Here is a 21,112-nt window from a genome sequence, read left to right on the forward strand (position 1 = left end):
CACGTGGGTTTATAATTTGAGGCAAGAACTCTGACAGAAGAGAAGTCAAGTGTGTGCGGACATGTCCATGCATGGATTACTTACTTATAGATGATACTAGGGAGGGTTTTAGAGTTCAAGAATGTGTAACAGAAAAAGCACACCAAGTGTAATAATCAATGAATTTCAAAGAAGCATCGAATAGTCATTGACTGGATCACATAAATAATATTTCTTCAGAGGTCATTACTATGACCTACATGACAGAAATTTAGTAATTGGCTAGCTCAATCAAACAGGAATGAAAATGAGAGGAGACTGGTATCAACCTACCTTATTTTGCATCTCTTCTTTAATCTCTTCCAACTTTGGTCTCAGAAGCTGCACAAGACATGCAGGTTAAGAAATGGTGAATAAAATGAAACTAAAAACAGGACAAAGTGGAGCACAGAGACTTTAGAATGAAAAGTACCAATAGTTTCATGTTTTTTTTAGTACTGTGTAACTAGACCAAATATTAGCATGCAATGAATTCTAATGAGTGTAAAGCTAGTTTAACATTTTCACAAGCTGCATAGTAATGCAGAGAAGCTTGCTTTGGTAAAGGTAAACATATCTTATTGGATTTGAACAATCTCCACAAATGAAATGAATAGAGAGATCAATAAGGAAATAAGACTTGAGAATCAAATATCAAGCACAACTTTTGAAAGAAAGAAAGAATAAAGAACGACAACTGGAGCCAAAAAGATGTATTAAACCTTCCTTTGAATGAAGCAAGTTTGAAGTTTCTCTTTAACTCAAAGAATCACAAAAGAAGATCACTTAATAAAATCACAATGGAACAAACCCGCCTGCTGTATAAACTGCATACTAAATGTTGGAAAATCCCTTTCAAAACTCCTGAAGTTCGAGTAGAAATTTATTTTTGCACTGATTCAAACTCAGTCAAACCAGCTTGTCAAAATAGTAACATATCAAGGGTTGCAAGATCTGGCGGCTTTAAGCGCAAAGCTGAGTTGAAACAAGATTTTTTTTAAGGAATGACACAGATGAAGATAACAAAGACATATATGTAATAGAAAACAATAACTATAAAAATAAACAACAATTTCATAAACAAAGTGATTGGAAAAACCTGAATTAAACACACTAAATAGAAGTTATGTCAATCAAGTTTAAGAAACTATTCTAAATGTTTGTACCAGAAGTGAAAATACAGTTATGACTATTTTACTGAGACTTGGTTATATGTGGATTTCTAATTTCCTATTCCAAAATTCCTAAAGCAATAACATACATGCATAACATAATATATCGCTTTTCCAGCTACATTATTGTTGCTCTCTTCAGAAACCAAGGACACATGTATTAGTGCAACACTGAACTGTCACCTAAGCATGACAAAAACTGTGATATACCTAACTTCAGGGCTCAAGAGCACCTTTAACAACATAGAGTGAACTTTGTGGCTTCTAACGAACAAGATGTCGGGCCAATGAAATAATATGAGTCACTAGTTATAGCTTAACTTGATGATCCCAGGCCTTCATTCAAGAGGCATAGGTTGAGGACTTGTGACTTAGGTCACAGGTTCAAAACCTAAGCTTATATTTAAGTGGAGAAGGGTAGAGGGTAGGCCCATTATCCCTGAGTTTCAAAGGCTGCGGATGGTCCAAAGGGTCGTCCCTAGACAGATTTCTTGACCATAAAAAAAAATTGGCTTCACCTAATATAATCACTTGGTGTAATTATAGAATCAGGTAAAACACGATCACTATCCAGATACACTGATATCAAATGTGTGCTTAAGCTCTGAATGGCCCAAAACCTGCTGAGTGGTTAGCCACGTTTAATGTACGCTTCAGTGTCATCATCAAGGTTCTAAGACATACTTTTATTGCCAATGAACCTCTTCTAACGATACGACACTAAACAATTAATATTTCACTTTATCGTAATCATTTTCAATTTCTTTGTTCATATATTTGCCATTCATGCTTATAAATTATGTATTGGACTAAACATATACATTTGTATTTTTTTTCTCCCTTTGGGTCTTTTTTCATTAAAGCCCACATTTTACTTGCGCTTAAAGCCCCAATGGACCTTAGAGCATTTTTGCGCTCTTTGCTTTTGATAACACTGTCTAGATACTTGCACCACCGAACTTACATTGCACAAAAGACTAAACACAAGAGCATCACATATTAAGAAAAAAGGAAGATCATATGGTCCGTTACATGAAGCGTCAAAGAACTAAGGTCACAAGACTTGAATATAGTAAGTAGCATATCTTTCTCAACTAGTTCTCAAATTCCACAACAACAGCAACAGTGGTAGAGTACTGACCATGATTTTCTGAGAATTTTTTTTTATAAATAGAAAGTTTTCACCCTGGTATTTTCAAAGCAACTGCAGCTTTATCACTTAACTTACAATCAGGGGCATATCCAATGAACAAGCTATGGGTTCATCCGAACCCATAAGTTTTGGCTTAGGCTAGGACGCTAGCTGATAAAAATCCAGTAAATATGTACAAATAATAGATTCTGAACCCAGTAAATTTGATTGAGGTGGTAGAATATACGAATCTGAACCCATCAAATCCTATATCCACCTCTACTTACAATAGCTACAGTTAAAACAAGAAGCTCGACACCACATTCCATTAATTTTACGTACCAAACTTTACGAGTAGAAAATATCCTACCTATGAGAAACTCTTTTAATTATAAAATTTCAAAAAGTTTTTAGCACATCCAGTGAGAATGTTAACTGTCTTGGTAGTTATCAATAAATTTTGTTCACTTAGTTAAAAAAGGTAGAGTTTTAGATGCATTGTCTACATATTTTCTTTTAATTCCCTTTTGCTTATTATGTCGAGAAGTCAACAAACTAAGATCCATAAGAAGGAAATCTAGCTTTTGCATTTTGCTAAACTAGACAGTAGCATAGGGCCCCTAATCCCTATTGCACAGATGTACTTCCATTTTGTAGAAAGCACGACATTGAACAGAACTAGTTGATTTTTTTTTTGACAAAAACTAGTTGACTTCAAATTAAATACTTTCTAGAGGCGTATCCAGGATTTCAGAATGATGTGTGCACTATTATGAAAAGGTAGATCTAATCGGTTTGACATTCAGGTTTGTATCATTGAAAACAGTTAAAATTTTAATTCAATAGGTCCAAAAATGAAATGATTATTTAGTAAAACGCCAAAAGTGCTACAATAACCACTTAGAGAGGTGTTCTCTAATTTTAGAAAAAAAGATGATACAAGATAGATATAAATTTCAAATTTCTAATCACAGTGAGAGACTGAAAGGTGCACCCAATCATCATTGCATTATGATACTTCAATTGTGGGTTCACACAGGAGGGAAGCATGGGTTCACGTGAACCCGGTGACCTCTCCTGCATACGCCTCTGCTTTCTGGTCATTTGGACAAGTAACAACTAACAGATAAAAAAAGTAATCCTGTTGAGCACGAGTACTGCTATTATGAGATCATACAGCTCGAAGAAGTAAAAATCTGGACTTTAACGTCAAACTTGAGCAAGTAGGTGTATCGAACAATTCAAGTACAGTGCACTGCTGCCTTGTACCAGGAGAAGGCATAGCTTTGTCGGTGAGCCATGCAATGTTTGAGAAGTGTTCCATTCAAACAATGACATGCAAAGTGATTTAGCAAGAAGTTATTGGTTCTTTGAATTTCATGTGTGAGGAATAGGGTTATAATCGGCATTATTGTGTATTGGATACTAAAATTAGTTGATTCCTCCTTTCCACTTTGTTTGGCACTTCCCTTATTTTCTTGTTCCAAAAAGAATTGCACATTCTTATATCTCTTAATGAGAAGTTTTTGTAGCCACACCAATGTTATAACATGTTTACAACTTCAAAAATTTATAGCCACACAAATTTTATTCCATATTTAAGATCACAAGTTGTTGCTGGTACTGTTCTTTTTCTATTATTTTCTATATGTTTCTTCACTATTGAATTTCCTTTACTTACTGATTTGGAAATGCTTTACATGAGCTGAGGATTTATCAGAAACAACCTCTGTGGGGGTATGTTGTTGATGTATTTAAGATCACAAGTTTCAAACGGGTTTCTTTCTTTAATAAACAAGAAGCTCGACACCACATTCCATTAATTTTACGTACCAAACTTTACGAGTAGAAAATATCCTACCTATGAGAAACTCTTTTAATTATAAAATTTCAAAAAGTTTTTAGCACATCCAGTGAGAATGTTAACTGTCTTGGTAGTTATCAATAAATTTTGTTCACTTAGTTAAAAAAGGTAGAGTTTTAGATGCATTGTCTACATATTTTCTTTTAATTCCCTTTTGCTTATTATGTCGAGAAGTCAACAAACTAAGATCCATAAGAAGGAAATCTAGCTTTTGCATTTTGCTAAACTAGACAGTAGCATAGGGCCCCTAATCCCTATTGCACAGATGTACTTCCATTTTGTAGAAAGCACGACATTGAACAGAACTAGTTGATTTTTTTTTTTGACAAAAACTAGTTGACTTCAAATTAAATACTTTCTAGAGGCGTATCCAGGATTTCAGAATGATGTGTGCACTATTATGAAAAGGTAGATCTAATCGGTTTGACATTCAGGTTTGTATCATTGAAAACAGTTAAAATTTTAATTCAATAGGTCCAAAAATGAAATGATTATTTAGTAAAACGCCAAAAGTGCTACAATAACCACTTAGAGAGGTGTTCTCTAATTTTAGAAAAAAAGATGATACAAGATAGATATAAATTTCAAATTTCTAATCACAGTGAGAGACTGAAAGGTGCACCCAATCATCATTGCATTATGATACTTCAATTGTGGGTTCACACAGGAGGGAAGCATGGGTTCACGTGAACCCGGTGACCTCTCCTGCATACGCCTCTGCTTTCTGGTCATTTGGACAAGTAACAACTAACAGATAAAAAAAGTAATCCTGTTGAGCACGAGTACTGCTATTATGAGATCATACAGCTCGAAGAAGTAAAAATCTGGACTTTAACGTCAAACTTGAGCAAGTAGGTGTATCGAACAATTCAAGTACAGTGCACTGCTGCCTTGTACCAGGAGAAGGCATAGCTTTGTCGGTGAGCCATGCAATGTTTGAGAAGTGTTCCATTCAAACAATGACATGCAAAGTGATTTAGCAAGAAGTTATTGGTTCTTTGAATTTCATGTGTGAGGAATAGGGTTATAATCGGCATTATTGTGTATTGGATACTAAAATTAGTTGATTCCTCCTTTCCACTTTGTTTGGCACTTCCCTTATTTTCTTGTTCCAAAAAGAATTGCACATTCTTATATCTCTTAATGAGAAGTTTTTGTAGCCACACCAATGTTATAACATGTTTACAACTTCAAAAATTTATAGCCACACAAATTTTATTCCATATTTAAGATCACAAGTTGTTGCTGGTACTGTTCTTTTTCTATTATTTTCTATATGTTTCTTCACTATTGAATTTCCTTTACTTACTGATTTGGAAATGCTTTACATGAGCTGAGGATTTATCAGAAACAACCTCTGTGGGGGTATGTTGTTGATGTATTTAAGATCACAAGTTTCAAACGGGTTTCTTTCTTTAATAAACAAGAAGCTCGACACCACATTCCATTAATTTTACGTACCAAACTTTACGAGTAGAAAATATCCTACCTATGAGAAACTCTTTTAATTATAAAATTTCAAAAAGTTTTTAGCACATCCAGTGAGAATGTTAACTGTCTTGGTAGTTATCAATAAATTTTGTTCACTTAGTTAAAAAAGGTAGAGTTTTAGATGCATTGTCTACATATTTTCTTTTAATTCCCTTTTGCTTATTATGTCGAGAAGTCAACAAACTAAGATCCATAAGAAGGAAATCTAGCTTTTGCATTTTGCTAAACTAGACAGTAGCATAGGGCCCCTAATCCCTATTGCACAGATGTACTTCCATTTTGTAGAAAGCACGACATTGAACAGAACTAGTTGATTTTTTTTTTTGACAAAAACTAGTTGACTTCAAATTAAATACTTTCTAGAGGCGTATCCAGGATTTCAGAATGATGTGTGCACTATTATGAAAAGGTAGATCTAATCGGTTTGACATTCAGGTTTGTATCATTGAAAACAGTTAAAATTTTAATTCAATAGGTCCAAAAATGAAATGATTATTTAGTAAAACGCCAAAAGTGCTACAATAACCACTTAGAGAGGTGTTCTCTAATTTTAGAAAAAAAGATGATACAAGATAGATATAAATTTCAAATTTCTAATCACAGTGAGAGACTGAAAGGTGCACCCAATCATCATTGCATTATGATACTTCAATTGTGGGTTCACACAGGAGGGAAGCATGGGTTCACGTGAACCCGGTGACCTCTCCTGCATACGCCTCTGCTTTCTGGTCATTTGGACAAGTAACAACTAACAGATAAAAAAAGTAATCCTGTTGAGCACGAGTACTGCTATTATGAGATCATACAGCTCGAAGAAGTAAAAATCTGGACTTTAACGTCAAACTTGAGCAAGTAGGTGTATCGAACAATTCAAGTACAGTGCACTGCTGCCTTGTACCAGGAGAAGGCATAGCTTTGTCGGTGAGCCATGCAATGTTTGAGAAGTGTTCCATTCAAACAATGACATGCAAAGTGATTTAGCAAGAAGTTATTGGTTCTTTGAATTTCATGTGTGAGGAATAGGGTTATAATCGGCATTATTGTGTATTGGATACTAAAATTAGTTGATTCCTCCTTTCCACTTTGTTTGGCACTTCCCTTATTTTCTTGTTCCAAAAAGAATTGCACATTCTTATATCTCTTAATGAGAAGTTTTTGTAGCCACACCAATGTTATAACATGTTTACAACTTCAAAAATTTATAGCCACACAAATTTTATTCCATATTTAAGATCACAAGTTGTTGCTGGTACTGTTCTTTTTCTATTATTTTCTATATGTTTCTTCACTATTGAATTTCCTTTACTTACTGATTTGGAAATGCTTTACATGAGCTGAGGATTTATCAGAAACAACCTCTGTGGGGGTATGTTGTTGATGTATTTAAGATCACAAGTTTCAAACGGGTTTCTTTCTTTAATAAACAAGAAGCTCGACACCACATTCCATTAATTTTACGTACCAAACTTTACGAGTAGAAAATATCCTACCTATGAGAAACTCTTTTAATTATAAAATTTCAAAAAGTTTTTAGCACATCCAGTGAGAATGTTAACTGTCTTGGTAGTTATCAATAAATTTTGTTCACTTAGTTAAAAAAGGTAGAGTTTTAGATGCATTGTCTACATATTTTCTTTTAATTCCCTTTTGCTTATTATGTCGAGAAGTCAACAAACTAAGATCCATAAGAAGGAAATCTAGCTTTTGCATTTTGCTAAACTAGACAGTAGCATAGGGCCCCTAATCCCTATTGCACAGATGTACTTCCATTTTGTAGAAAGCACGACATTGAACAGAACTAGTTGATTTTTTTTTTTGACAAAAACTAGTTGACTTCAAATTAAATACTTTCTAGAGGCGTATCCAGGATTTCAGAATGATGTGTGCACTATTATGAAAAGGTAGATCTAATCGGTTTGACATTCAGGTTTGTATCATTGAAAACAGTTAAAATTTTAATTCAATAGGTCCAAAAATGAAATGATTATTTAGTAAAACGCCAAAAGTGCTACAATAACCACTTAGAGAGGTGTTCTCTAATTTTAGAAAAAAAGATGATACAAGATAGATATAAATTTCAAATTTCTAATCACAGTGAGAGACTGAAAGGTGCACCCAATCATCATTGCATTATGATACTTCAATTGTGGGTTCACACAGGAGGGAAGCATGGGTTCACGTGAACCCGGTGACCTCTCCTGCATACGCCTCTGCTTTCTGGTCATTTGGACAAGTAACAACTAACAGATAAAAAAAGTAATCCTGTTGAGCACGAGTACTGCTATTATGAGATCATACAGCTCGAAGAAGTAAAAATCTGGACTTTAACGTCAAACTTGAGCAAGTAGGTGTATCGAACAATTCAAGTACAGTGCACTGCTGCCTTGTACCAGGAGAAGGCATAGCTTTGTCGGTGAGCCATGCAATGTTTGAGAAGTGTTCCATTCAAACAATGACATGCAAAGTGATTTAGCAAGAAGTTATTGGTTCTTTGAATTTCATGTGTGAGGAATAGGGTTATAATCGGCATTATTGTGTATTGGATACTAAAATTAGTTGATTCCTCCTTTCCACTTTGTTTGGCACTTCCCTTATTTTCTTGTTCCAAAAAGAATTGCACATTCTTATATCTCTTAATGAGAAGTTTTTGTAGCCACACCAATGTTATAACATGTTTACAACTTCAAAAATTTATAGCCACACAAATTTTATTCCATATTTAAGATCACAAGTTGTTGCTGGTACTGTTCTTTTTCTATTATTTTCTATATGTTTCTTCACTATTGAATTTCCTTTACTTACTGATTTGGAAATGCTTTACATGAGCTGAGGATTTATCAGAAACAACCTCTGTGGGGGTATGTTGTTGATGTATTTAAGATCACAAGTTTCAAACGGGTTTCTTTCTTTAATAAACAAGAAGCTCGACACCACATTCCATTAATTTTACGTACCAAACTTTACGAGTAGAAAATATCCTACCTATGAGAAACTCTTTTAATTATAAAATTTCAAAAAGTTTTTAGCACATCCAGTGAGAATGTTAACTGTCTTGGTAGTTATCAATAAATTTTGTTCACTTAGTTAAAAAAGGTAGAGTTTTAGATGCATTGTCTACATATTTTCTTTTAATTCCCTTTTGCTTATTATGTCGAGAAGTCAACAAACTAAGATCCATAAGAAGGAAATCTAGCTTTTGCATTTTGCTAAACTAGACAGTAGCATAGGGCCCCTAATCCCTATTGCACAGATGTACTTCCATTTTGTAGAAAGCACGACATTGAACAGAACTAGTTGATTTTTTTTTTTGACAAAAACTAGTTGACTTCAAATTAAATACTTTCTAGAGGCGTATCCAGGATTTCAGAATGATGTGTGCACTATTATGAAAAGGTAGATCTAATCGGTTTGACATTCAGGTTTGTATCATTGAAAACAGTTAAAATTTTAATTCAATAGGTCCAAAAATGAAATGATTATTTAGTAAAACGCCAAAAGTGCTACAATAACCACTTAGAGAGGTGTTCTCTAATTTTAGAAAAAAAGATGATACAAGATAGATATAAATTTCAAATTTCTAATCACAGTGAGAGACTGAAAGGTGCACCCAATCATCATTGCATTATGATACTTCAATTGTGGGTTCACACAGGAGGGAAGCATGGGTTCACGTGAACCCGGTGACCTCTCCTGCATACGCCTCTGCTTTCTGGTCATTTGGACAAGTAACAACTAACAGATAAAAAAAGTAATCCTGTTGAGCACGAGTACTGCTATTATGAGATCATACAGCTCGAAGAAGTAAAAATCTGGACTTTAACGTCAAACTTGAGCAAGTAGGTGTATCGAACAATTCAAGTACAGTGCACTGCTGCCTTGTACCAGGAGAAGGCATAGCTTTGTCGGTGAGCCATGCAATGTTTGAGAAGTGTTCCATTCAAACAATGACATGCAAAGTGATTTAGCAAGAAGTTATTGGTTCTTTGAATTTCATGTGTGAGGAATAGGGTTATAATCGGCATTATTGTGTATTGGATACTAAAATTAGTTGATTCCTCCTTTCCACTTTGTTTGGCACTTCCCTTATTTTCTTGTTCCAAAAAGAATTGCACATTCTTATATCTCTTAATGAGAAGTTTTTGTAGCCACACCAATGTTATAACATGTTTACAACTTCAAAAATTTATAGCCACACAAATTTTATTCCATATTTAAGATCACAAGTTGTTGCTGGTACTGTTCTTTTTCTATTATTTTCTATATGTTTCTTCACTATTGAATTTCCTTTACTTACTGATTTGGAAATGCTTTACATGAGCTGAGGATTTATCAGAAACAACCTCTGTGGGGGTATGTTGTTGATGTATTTAAGATCACAAGTTTCAAACGGGTTTCTTTCTTTAATAAACAAGAAGCTCGACACCACATTCCATTAATTTTACGTACCAAACTTTACGAGTAGAAAATATCCTACCTATGAGAAACTCTTTTAATTATAAAATTTCAAAAAGTTTTTAGCACATCCAGTGAGAATGTTAACTGTCTTGGTAGTTATCAATAAATTTTGTTCACTTAGTTAAAAAAGGTAGAGTTTTAGATGCATTGTCTACATATTTTCTTTTAATTCCCTTTTGCTTATTATGTCGAGAAGTCAACAAACTAAGATCCATAAGAAGGAAATCTAGCTTTTGCATTTTGCTAAACTAGACAGTAGCATAGGGCCCCTAATCCCTATTGCACAGATGTACTTCCATTTTGTAGAAAGCACGACATTGAACAGAACTAGTTGATTTTTTTTTTTGACAAAAACTAGTTGACTTCAAATTAAATACTTTCTAGAGGCGTATCCAGGATTTCAGAATGATGTGTGCACTATTATGAAAAGGTAGATCTAATCGGTTTGACATTCAGGTTTGTATCATTGAAAACAGTTAAAATTTTAATTCAATAGGTCCAAAAATGAAATGATTATTTAGTAAAACGCCAAAAGTGCTACAATAACCACTTAGAGAGGTGTTCTCTAATTTTAGAAAAAAAGATGATACAAGATAGATATAAATTTCAAATTTCTAATCACAGTGAGAGACTGAAAGGTGCACCCAATCATCATTGCATTATGATACTTCAATTGTGGGTTCACACAGGAGGGAAGCATGGGTTCACGTGAACCCGGTGACCTCTCCTGCATACGCCTCTGCTTTCTGGTCATTTGGACAAGTAACAACTAACAGATAAAAAAAGTAATCCTGTTGAGCACGAGTACTGCTATTATGAGATCATACAGCTCGAAGAAGTAAAAATCTGGACTTTAACGTCAAACTTGAGCAAGTAGGTGTATCGAACAATTCAAGTACAGTGCACTGCTGCCTTGTACCAGGAGAAGGCATAGCTTTGTCGGTGAGCCATGCAATGTTTGAGAAGTGTTCCATTCAAACAATGACATGCAAAGTGATTTAGCAAGAAGTTATTGGTTCTTTGAATTTCATGTGTGAGGAATAGGGTTATAATCGGCATTATTGTGTATTGGATACTAAAATTAGTTGATTCCTCCTTTCCACTTTGTTTGGCACTTCCCTTATTTTCTTGTTCCAAAAAGAATTGCACATTCTTATATCTCTTAATGAGAAGTTTTTGTAGCCACACCAATGTTATAACATGTTTACAACTTCAAAAATTTATAGCCACACAAATTTTATTCCATATTTAAGATCACAAGTTGTTGCTGGTACTGTTCTTTTTCTATTATTTTCTATATGTTTCTTCACTATTGAATTTCCTTTACTTACTGATTTGGAAATGCTTTACATGAGCTGAGGATTTATCAGAAACAACCTCTGTGGGGGTATGTTGTTGATGTATTTAAGATCACAAGTTTCAAACGGGTTTCTTTCTTTAATAAACAAGAAGCTCGACACCACATTCCATTAATTTTACGTACCAAACTTTACGAGTAGAAAATATCCTACCTATGAGAAACTCTTTTAATTATAAAATTTCAAAAAGTTTTTAGCACATCCAGTGAGAATGTTAACTGTCTTGGTAGTTATCAATAAATTTTGTTCACTTAGTTAAAAAAGGTAGAGTTTTAGATGCATTGTCTACATATTTTCTTTTAATTCCCTTTTGCTTATTATGTCGAGAAGTCAACAAACTAAGATCCATAAGAAGGAAATCTAGCTTTTGCATTTTGCTAAACTAGACAGTAGCATAGGGCCCCTAATCCCTATTGCACAGATGTACTTCCATTTTGTAGAAAGCACGACATTGAACAGAACTAGTTGATTTTTTTTTTTGACAAAAACTAGTTGACTTCAAATTAAATACTTTCTAGAGGCGTATCCAGGATTTCAGAATGATGTGTGCACTATTATGAAAAGGTAGATCTAATCGGTTTGACATTCAGGTTTGTATCATTGAAAACAGTTAAAATTTTAATTCAATAGGTCCAAAAATGAAATGATTATTTAGTAAAACGCCAAAAGTGCTACAATAACCACTTAGAGAGGTGTTCTCTAATTTTAGAAAAAAAGATGATACAAGATAGATATAAATTTCAAATTTCTAATCACAGTGAGAGACTGAAAGGTGCACCCAATCATCATTGCATTATGATACTTCAATTGTGGGTTCACACAGGAGGGAAGCATGGGTTCACGTGAACCCGGTGACCTCTCCTGCATACGCCTCTGCTTTCTGGTCATTTGGACAAGTAACAACTAACAGATAAAAAAAGTAATCCTGTTGAGCACGAGTACTGCTATTATGAGATCATACAGCTCGAAGAAGTAAAAATCTGGACTTTAACGTCAAACTTGAGCAAGTAGGTGTATCGAACAATTCAAGTACAGTGCACTGCTGCCTTGTACCAGGAGAAGGCATAGCTTTGTCGGTGAGCCATGCAATGTTTGAGAAGTGTTCCATTCAAACAATGACATGCAAAGTGATTTAGCAAGAAGTTATTGGTTCTTTGAATTTCATGTGTGAGGAATAGGGTTATAATCGGCATTATTGTGTATTGGATACTAAAATTAGTTGATTCCTCCTTTCCACTTTGTTTGGCACTTCCCTTATTTTCTTGTTCCAAAAAGAATTGCACATTCTTATATCTCTTAATGAGAAGTTTTTGTAGCCACACCAATGTTATAACATGTTTACAACTTCAAAAATTTATAGCCACACAAATTTTATTCCATATTTAAGATCACAAGTTGTTGCTGGTACTGTTCTTTTTCTATTATTTTCTATATGTTTCTTCACTATTGAATTTCCTTTACTTACTGATTTGGAAATGCTTTACATGAGCTGAGGATTTATCAGAAACAACCTCTGTGGGGGTATGTTGTTGATGTATTTAAGATCACAAGTTTCAAACGGGTTTCTTTCTTTAATAAACAAGAAGCTCGACACCACATTCCATTAATTTTACGTACCAAACTTTACGAGTAGAAAATATCCTACCTATGAGAAACTCTTTTAATTATAAAATTTCAAAAAGTTTTTAGCACATCCAGTGAGAATGTTAACTGTCTTGGTAGTTATCAATAAATTTTGTTCACTTAGTTAAAAAAGGTAGAGTTTTAGATGCATTGTCTACATATTTTCTTTTAATTCCCTTTTGCTTATTATGTCGAGAAGTCAACAAACTAAGATCCATAAGAAGGAAATCTAGCTTTTGCATTTTGCTAAACTAGACAGTAGCATAGGGCCCCTAATCCCTATTGCACAGATGTACTTCCATTTTGTAGAAAGCACGACATTGAACAGAACTAGTTGATTTTTTTTTTTGACAAAAACTAGTTGACTTCAAATTAAATACTTTCTAGAGGCGTATCCAGGATTTCAGAATGATGTGTGCACTATTATGAAAAGGTAGATCTAATCGGTTTGACATTCAGGTTTGTATCATTGAAAACAGTTAAAATTTTAATTCAATAGGTCCAAAAATGAAATGATTATTTAGTAAAACGCCAAAAGTGCTACAATAACCACTTAGAGAGGTGTTCTCTAATTTTAGAAAAAAAGATGATACAAGATAGATATAAATTTCAAATTTCTAATCACAGTGAGAGACTGAAAGGTGCACCCAATCATCATTGCATTATGATACTTCAATTGTGGGTTCACACAGGAGGGAAGCATGGGTTCACGTGAACCCGGTGACCTCTCCTGCATACGCCTCTGCTTTCTGGTCATTTGGACAAGTAACAACTAACAGATAAAAAAAGTAATCCTGTTGAGCACGAGTACTGCTATTATGAGATCATACAGCTCGAAGAAGTAAAAATCTGGACTTTAACGTCAAACTTGAGCAAGTAGGTGTATCGAACAATTCAAGTACAGTGCACTGCTGCCTTGTACCAGGAGAAGGCATAGCTTTGTCGGTGAGCCATGCAATGTTTGAGAAGTGTTCCATTCAAACAATGACATGCAAAGTGATTTAGCAAGAAGTTATTGGTTCTTTGAATTTCATGTGTGAGGAATAGGGTTATAATCGGCATTATTGTGTATTGGATACTAAAATTAGTTGATTCCTCCTTTCCACTTTGTTTGGCACTTCCCTTATTTTCTTGTTCCAAAAAGAATTGCACATTCTTATATCTCTTAATGAGAAGTTTTTGTAGCCACACCAATGTTATAACATGTTTACAACTTCAAAAATTTATAGCCACACAAATTTTATTCCATATTTAAGATCACAAGTTGTTGCTGGTACTGTTCTTTTTCTATTATTTTCTATATGTTTCTTCACTATTGAATTTCCTTTACTTACTGATTTGGAAATGCTTTACATGAGCTGAGGATTTATCAGAAACAACCTCTGTGGGGGTATGTTGTTGATGTATTTAAGATCACAAGTTTCAAACGGGTTTCTTTCTTTAATAAACAAGAAGCTCGACACCACATTCCATTAATTTTACGTACCAAACTTTACGAGTAGAAAATATCCTACCTATGAGAAACTCTTTTAATTATAAAATTTCAAAAAGTTTTTAGCACATCCAGTGAGAATGTTAACTGTCTTGGTAGTTATCAATAAATTTTGTTCACTTAGTTAAAAAAGGTAGAGTTTTAGATGCATTGTCTACATATTTTCTTTTAATTCCCTTTTGCTTATTATGTCGAGAAGTCAACAAACTAAGATCCATAAGAAGGAAATCTAGCTTTTGCATTTTGCTAAACTAGACAGTAGCATAGGGCCCCTAATCCCTATTGCACAGATGTACTTCCATTTTGTAGAAAGCACGACATTGAACAGAACTAGTTGATTTTTTTTTTTGACAAAAACTAGTTGACTTCAAATTAAATACTTTCTAGAGGCGTATCCAGGATTTCAGAATGATGTGTGCACTATTATGAAAAGGTAGATCTAATCGGTTTGACATTCAGGTTTGTATCATTGAAAACAGTTAAAATTTTAATTCAATAGGTCCAAAAATGAAATGATTATTTAGTAAAACGCCAAAAGTGCTACAATAACCACTTAGAGAGGTGTTCTCTAATTTTAGAAAAAAAGATGATACAAGATAGATATAAATTTCAAATTTCTAATCACAGTGAGAGACTGAAAGGTGCACCCAATCATCATTGCATTATGATACTTCAATTGTGGGTTCACACAGGAGGGAAGCATGGGTTCACGTGAACCCGGTGACCTCTCCTGCATACGCCTCTGCTTTCTGGTCATTTGGACAAGTAACAACTAACAGATAAAAAAAGTAATCCTGTTGAGCACGAGTACTGCTATTATGAGATCATACAGCTCGAAGAAGTAAAAATCTGGACTTTAACGTCAAACTTGAGCAAGTAGGTGTATCGAACAATTCAAGTACAGTGCACTGCTGCCTTGTACCAGGAGAAGGCATAGCTTTGTCGGTGAGCCATGCAATGTTTGAGAAGTGTTCCATTCAAACAATGACATGCAAAGTGATTTAGCAAGAAGTTATTGGTTCTTTGAATTTCATGTGTGAGGAATAGGGTTATAATCGGCATTATTGTGTATTGGATACTAAAATTAGTTGATTCCTCCTTTCCACTTTGTTTGGCACTTCCCTTATTTTCTTGTTCCAAAAAGAATTGCACATTCTTATATCTCTTAATGAGAAGTTTTTGTAGCCACACCAATGTTATAACATGTTTACAACTTCAAAAATTTATAGCCACACAAATTTTATTCCATATTTAAGATCACAAGTTGTTGCTGGTACTGTTCTTTTTCTATTATTTTCTATATGTTTCTTCACTATTGAATTTCCTTTACTTACTGATTTGGAAATGCTTTACATGAGCTGAGGATTTATCAGAAACAACCTCTGTGGGGGTATGTTGTTGATGTATTTAAGATCACAAGTTTCAAACGGGTTTCTTTCTTTAATAAACAAGAAGCTCGACACCACATTCCATTAATTTTACGTACCAAACTTTACGAGTAGAAAATATCCTACCTATGAGAAACTCTTTTAATTATAAAATTTCAAAAAGTTTTTAGCACATCCAGTGAGAATGTTAACTGTCTTGGTAGTTATCAATAAATTTTGTTCACTTAGTTAAAAAAGGTAGAGTTTTAGATGCATTGTCTACATATTTTCTTTTAATTCCCTTTTGCTTATTATGTCGAGAAGTCAACAAACTAAGATCCATAAGAAGGAAATCTAGCTTTTGCATTTTGCTAAACTAGACAGTAGCATAGGGCCCCTAATCCCTATTGCACAGATGTACTTCCATTTTGTAGAAAGCACGACATTGAACAGAACTAGTTGATTTTTTTTTTTGACAAAAACTAGTTGACTTCAAATTAAATACTTTCTAGAGGCGTATCCAGGATTTCAGAATGATGTGTGCACTATTATGAAAAGGTAGATCTAATCGGTTTGACATTCAGGTTTGTATCATTGAAAACAGTTAAAATTTTAATTCAATAGGTCCAAAAATGAAATGATTATTTAGTAAAACGCCAAAAGTGCTACAATAACCACTTAGAGAGGTGTTCTCTAATTTTAGAAAAAAAGATGATACAAGATAGATATAAATTTCAAATTTCTAATCACAGTGAGAGACTGAAAGGTGCACCCAATCATCATTGCATTATGATACTTCAATTGTGGGTTCACACAGGAGGGAAGCATGGGTTCACGTGAACCCGGTGACCTCTCCTGCATACGCCTCTGCTTTCTGGTCATTTGGACAAGTAACAACTAACAGATAAAAAAAGTAATCCTGTTGAGCACGAGTACTGCTATTATGAGATCATACAGCTCGAAGAAGTAAAAATCTGGACTTTAACGTCAAACTTGAGCAAGTAGGTGTATCGAACAATTCAAGTACAGTGCACTGCTGCCTTGTACCAGGAGAAGGCATAGCTTTGTCGGTGAGCCATGCAATGTTTGAGAAGTGTTCCATTCAAACAATGACATGCAAAGTGATTTAGCAAGAAGTTATTGGTTCTTTGAATTTCATGTGTGAGGAATAGGGTTATAATCGGCATTATTGTGTATTGGATACTAAAATTAGTTGATTCCTCCTTTCCACTTTGTTTGGCACTTCCCTTATTTTCTTGTTCCAAAAAGAATTGCACATTCTTATATCTCTTAATGAGAAGTTTTTGTAGCCACACCAATGTTATAACATGTTTACAACTTCAAAAATTTATAGCCACACAAATTTTATTCCATATTTAAGATCACAAGTTGTTGCTGGTACTGTTCTTTTTCTATTATTTTCTATATGTTTCTTCACTATTGAATTTCCTTTACTTACTGATTTGGAAATGCTTTACATGAGCTGAGGATTTATCAGAAACAACCTCTGTGGGGGTATGTTGTTGATGTATTTAAGATCACAAGTTTCAAACGGGTTTCTTTCTTTAATAAACAAGAAGCTCGACACCACATTCCATTAATTTTACGTACCAAACTTTACGAGTAGAAAATATCCTACCTATGAGAAACTCTTTTAATTATAAAATTTCAAAAAGTTTTTAGCACATCCAGTGAGAATGTTAACTGTCTTGGTAGTTATCAATAAATTTTGTTCACTTAGTTAAAAAAGGTAGAGTTTTAGATGCATTGTCTACATATTTTCTTTTAATTCCCTTTTGCTTATTATGTCGAGAAGTCAACAAACTAAGATCCATAAGAAGGAAATCTAGCTTTTGCATTTTGCTAAACTAGACAGTAGCATAGGGCCCCTAATCCCTATTGCACAGATGTACTTCCATTTTGTAGAAAGCACGACATTGAACAGAACTAGTTGATTTTTTTTTTGACAAAAACTAGTTGACTTCAAATTAAATACTTTCTAGAGGCGTATCCAGGATTTCAGAATGATGTGTGCACTATTATGAAAAGGTAGATCTAATCGGTTTGACATTCAGGTTTGTATCATTGAAAACAGTTAAAATTTTAATTCAATAGGTCCAAAAATGAAATGATTATTTAGTAAAACGCCAAAAGTGCTACAATAACCACTTAGAGAGGTGTTCTCTAATTTTAGAAAAAAAGATGATACAAGATAGATATAAATTTCAAATTTCTAATCACAGTGAGAGACTGAAAGGTGCACCCAATCATCATTGCATTATGATACTTCAATTGTGGGTTCACACAGGAGGGAAGCATGGGTTCACGTGAACCCGGTGACCTCTCCTGCATACGCCTCTGCTTTCTGGTCATTTGGACAAGTAACAACTAACAGATAAAAAAAGTAATCCTGTTGAGCACGAGTACTGCTATTATGAGATCATACAGCTCGAAGAAGTAAAAATCTGGACTTTAACGTCAAACTTGAGCAAGTAGGTGTATCGAACAATTCAAGTACAGTGCACTGCTGCCTTGTACCAGGAGAAGGCATAGCTTTGTCGGTGAGCCATGCAATGTTTGAGAAGTGTTCCATTCAAACAATGACATGCAAAGTGATTTAGCAAGAAGTTATTGGTTCTTTGAATTTCATGTGTGAGGAATAGGGTTATAATCGGCATTATTGTGTATTGGATACTAAAATTAGTTGATTCCTCCTTTCCACTTTGTTTGGCACTTCCCTTATTTTCTTGTTCCAAAAAGAATTGCACATTCTTATATCTCTTAATGAGAAGTTTTTGTAGCCACACCAATGTTATAACATGTTTACAACTTCAAAAATTTATAGCCACACAAATTTTATTCCATATTTAAGATCACAAGTTGTTGCTGGTACTGTTCTTTTTCTATTATTTTCTATATGTTTCTTCACTATTGAATTTCCTTTACTTACTGATTTGGAAATGCTTTACATGAGCTGAGGATTTATCAGAAACAACCTCTGTGGGGGTATGTTGTTGATGTATTTAAGATCACAAGTTTCAAACGGGTTTCTTTCTTTAATAAACAAGAAGCTCGACACCACATTCCATTAATTTTACGTACCAAACTTTACGAGTAGAAAATATCCTACCTATGAGAAACTCTTTTAATTATAAAATTTCAAAAAGTTTTTAGCACATCCAGTGAGAATGTTAACTGTCTTGGTAGTTATCAATAAATTTTGTTCACTTAGTTAAAAAAGGTAGAGTTTTAGATGCATTGTCTACATATTTTCTTTTAATTCCCTTTTGCTTATTATGTCGAGAAGTCAACAAACTAAGATCCATAAGAAGGAAATCTAGCTTTTGCATTTTGCTAAACTAGACAGTAGCATAGGGCCCCTAATCCCTATTGCACAGATGTACTTCCATTTTGTAGAAAGCACGACATTGAACAGAACTAGTTGATTTTTTTTTTGACAAAAACTAGTTGACTTCAAATTAAATACTTTCTAGAGGCGTATCCAGGATTTCAGAATGATGTGTGCACTATTATGAAAAGGTAGATCTAATCGGTTTGACATTCAGGTTTGTATCATTGAAAACAGTTAAAATTTTAATTCAATAGGTCCAAAAATGAAATGATTATTTAGTAAAACGCCAAAAGTGCTACAATAACCACTTAGAGAGGTGTTCTCTAATTTTAGAAAAAAAGATGATACAAGATAGATATAAATTTCAAATTTCTAATCACAGTGAGAGACTGAAAGGTGCACCCAATCATCATTGCATTATGATACTTCAATTGTGGGTTCACACAGGAGGGAAGCATGGGTTCACGTGAACCCGGTGACCTCTCCTGCATACGCCTCTGCTTTCTGGTCATTTGGACAAGTAACAACTAACAGATAAAAAAAGTAATCCTGTTGAGCACGAGTACTGCTATTATGAGATCATACAGCTCGAAGAAGTAAAAATCTGGACTTTAACGTCAAACTTGAGCAAGTAGGTGTATCGAACAATTCAAGTACAGTGCACTGCTGCCTTGTACCAGGAGAAGGCATAGCTTTGTCGGTGAGCCATGCAATGTTTGAGAAGTGTTCCATTCAAACAATGACATGCAAAGTGATTTAGCAAGAAGTTATTGGTTCTTTGAATTTCATGTGTGAGGAATAGGGTTATAATCGGCATTATTGTGTATTGGATACTAAAATTAGTTGATTCCTCCTTTCCACTTTGTTTGGCACTTCCCTTATTTTCTTGTTCCAAAAAGAATTGCACATTCTTATATCTCTTAATGAGAAGTTTTTGTAGCCACACCAATGTTATAACATGTTTACAACTTCAAAAATTTATAGCCACACAAATTTTATTCCATATTTAAGATCACAAGTTGTTGCTGGTACTGTTCTTTTTCTATTATTTTCTATATGTTTCTTCACTATTGAATTTCCTTTACTTACTGATTTGGAAATGCTTTACATGAGCTGAGGATTTATCAGAAACAACCTCTGTGGGGGTATGTTGTTGATGTATTTAAGATCACAAGTTTCAAACGGGTTTCTTTCTTTAATAAACAAGAAGCTCGACACCACATTCCATTAATTTTACGTACCAAACTTTACGAGTAGAAAATATCCTACCTATGAGAAACTCTTTTAATTATAAAATTTCAAAAAGTTTTTAGCACATCCAGTGAGAATGTTAACTGTCTTGGTAGTTATCAATAAATTTTGTTCACTTAGTTAAAAAAGGTAGAGTTTTAGATGCATTGTCTACATATTTTCTTTTAATTCCCTTTTGCTTATTATGTCGAGAAGTCAACAAACTAAGATCCATAAGAAGGAAATCTAGCTTTTGCATTTTGCTAAACTAGACAGTAGCATAGGGCCCCTAATCCCTATTGCACAGATGTACTTCCATTTTGTAGAAAGCACGACATTGAACAGAACTAGTTGATTTTTTTTTTTGACAAAAACTAGTTGACTTCAAATTAAATACTTTCTAGAGGCGTATCCAGGATTTCAGAATGATGTGTGCACTATTATGAAAAGGTAGATCTAATCGGTTTGACATTCAGGTTTGTATCATTGAAAACAGTTAAAATTTTAATTCAATAGGTCCAAAAATGAAATGATTATTTAGTAAAACGCCAAAAGTGC

The 21,112-nt window shown here is 34.0% G+C and overlaps 1 protein-coding gene across 1 annotated transcript in view; it reads right to left on the bottom strand.

Annotated features, from left to right (window-relative positions):
- The window catches only part of LOC101254929 (mitochondrial inner membrane protein OXA1), a 37,604-nt gene that overhangs the window by 5,015 nt on the left and 11,477 nt on the right, over nucleotides 1–21,112 (bottom strand). The window contains exon 4 of the mRNA XM_069287843.1: nucleotides 313–360. Within this exon, the coding sequence (XP_069143944.1) occupies nucleotides 313–360 (48 nt within the window). The remainder of the gene's footprint in view (nucleotides 1–312; nucleotides 361–21,112) is intronic.

This window comes from Solanum lycopersicum, chromosome 8 (genome assembly GCF_036512215.1).
Source record: "Solanum lycopersicum chromosome 8, SLM_r2.1".
Lineage (NCBI taxonomy): Eukaryota > Viridiplantae > Streptophyta > Magnoliopsida > Solanales > Solanaceae > Solanum > Solanum lycopersicum.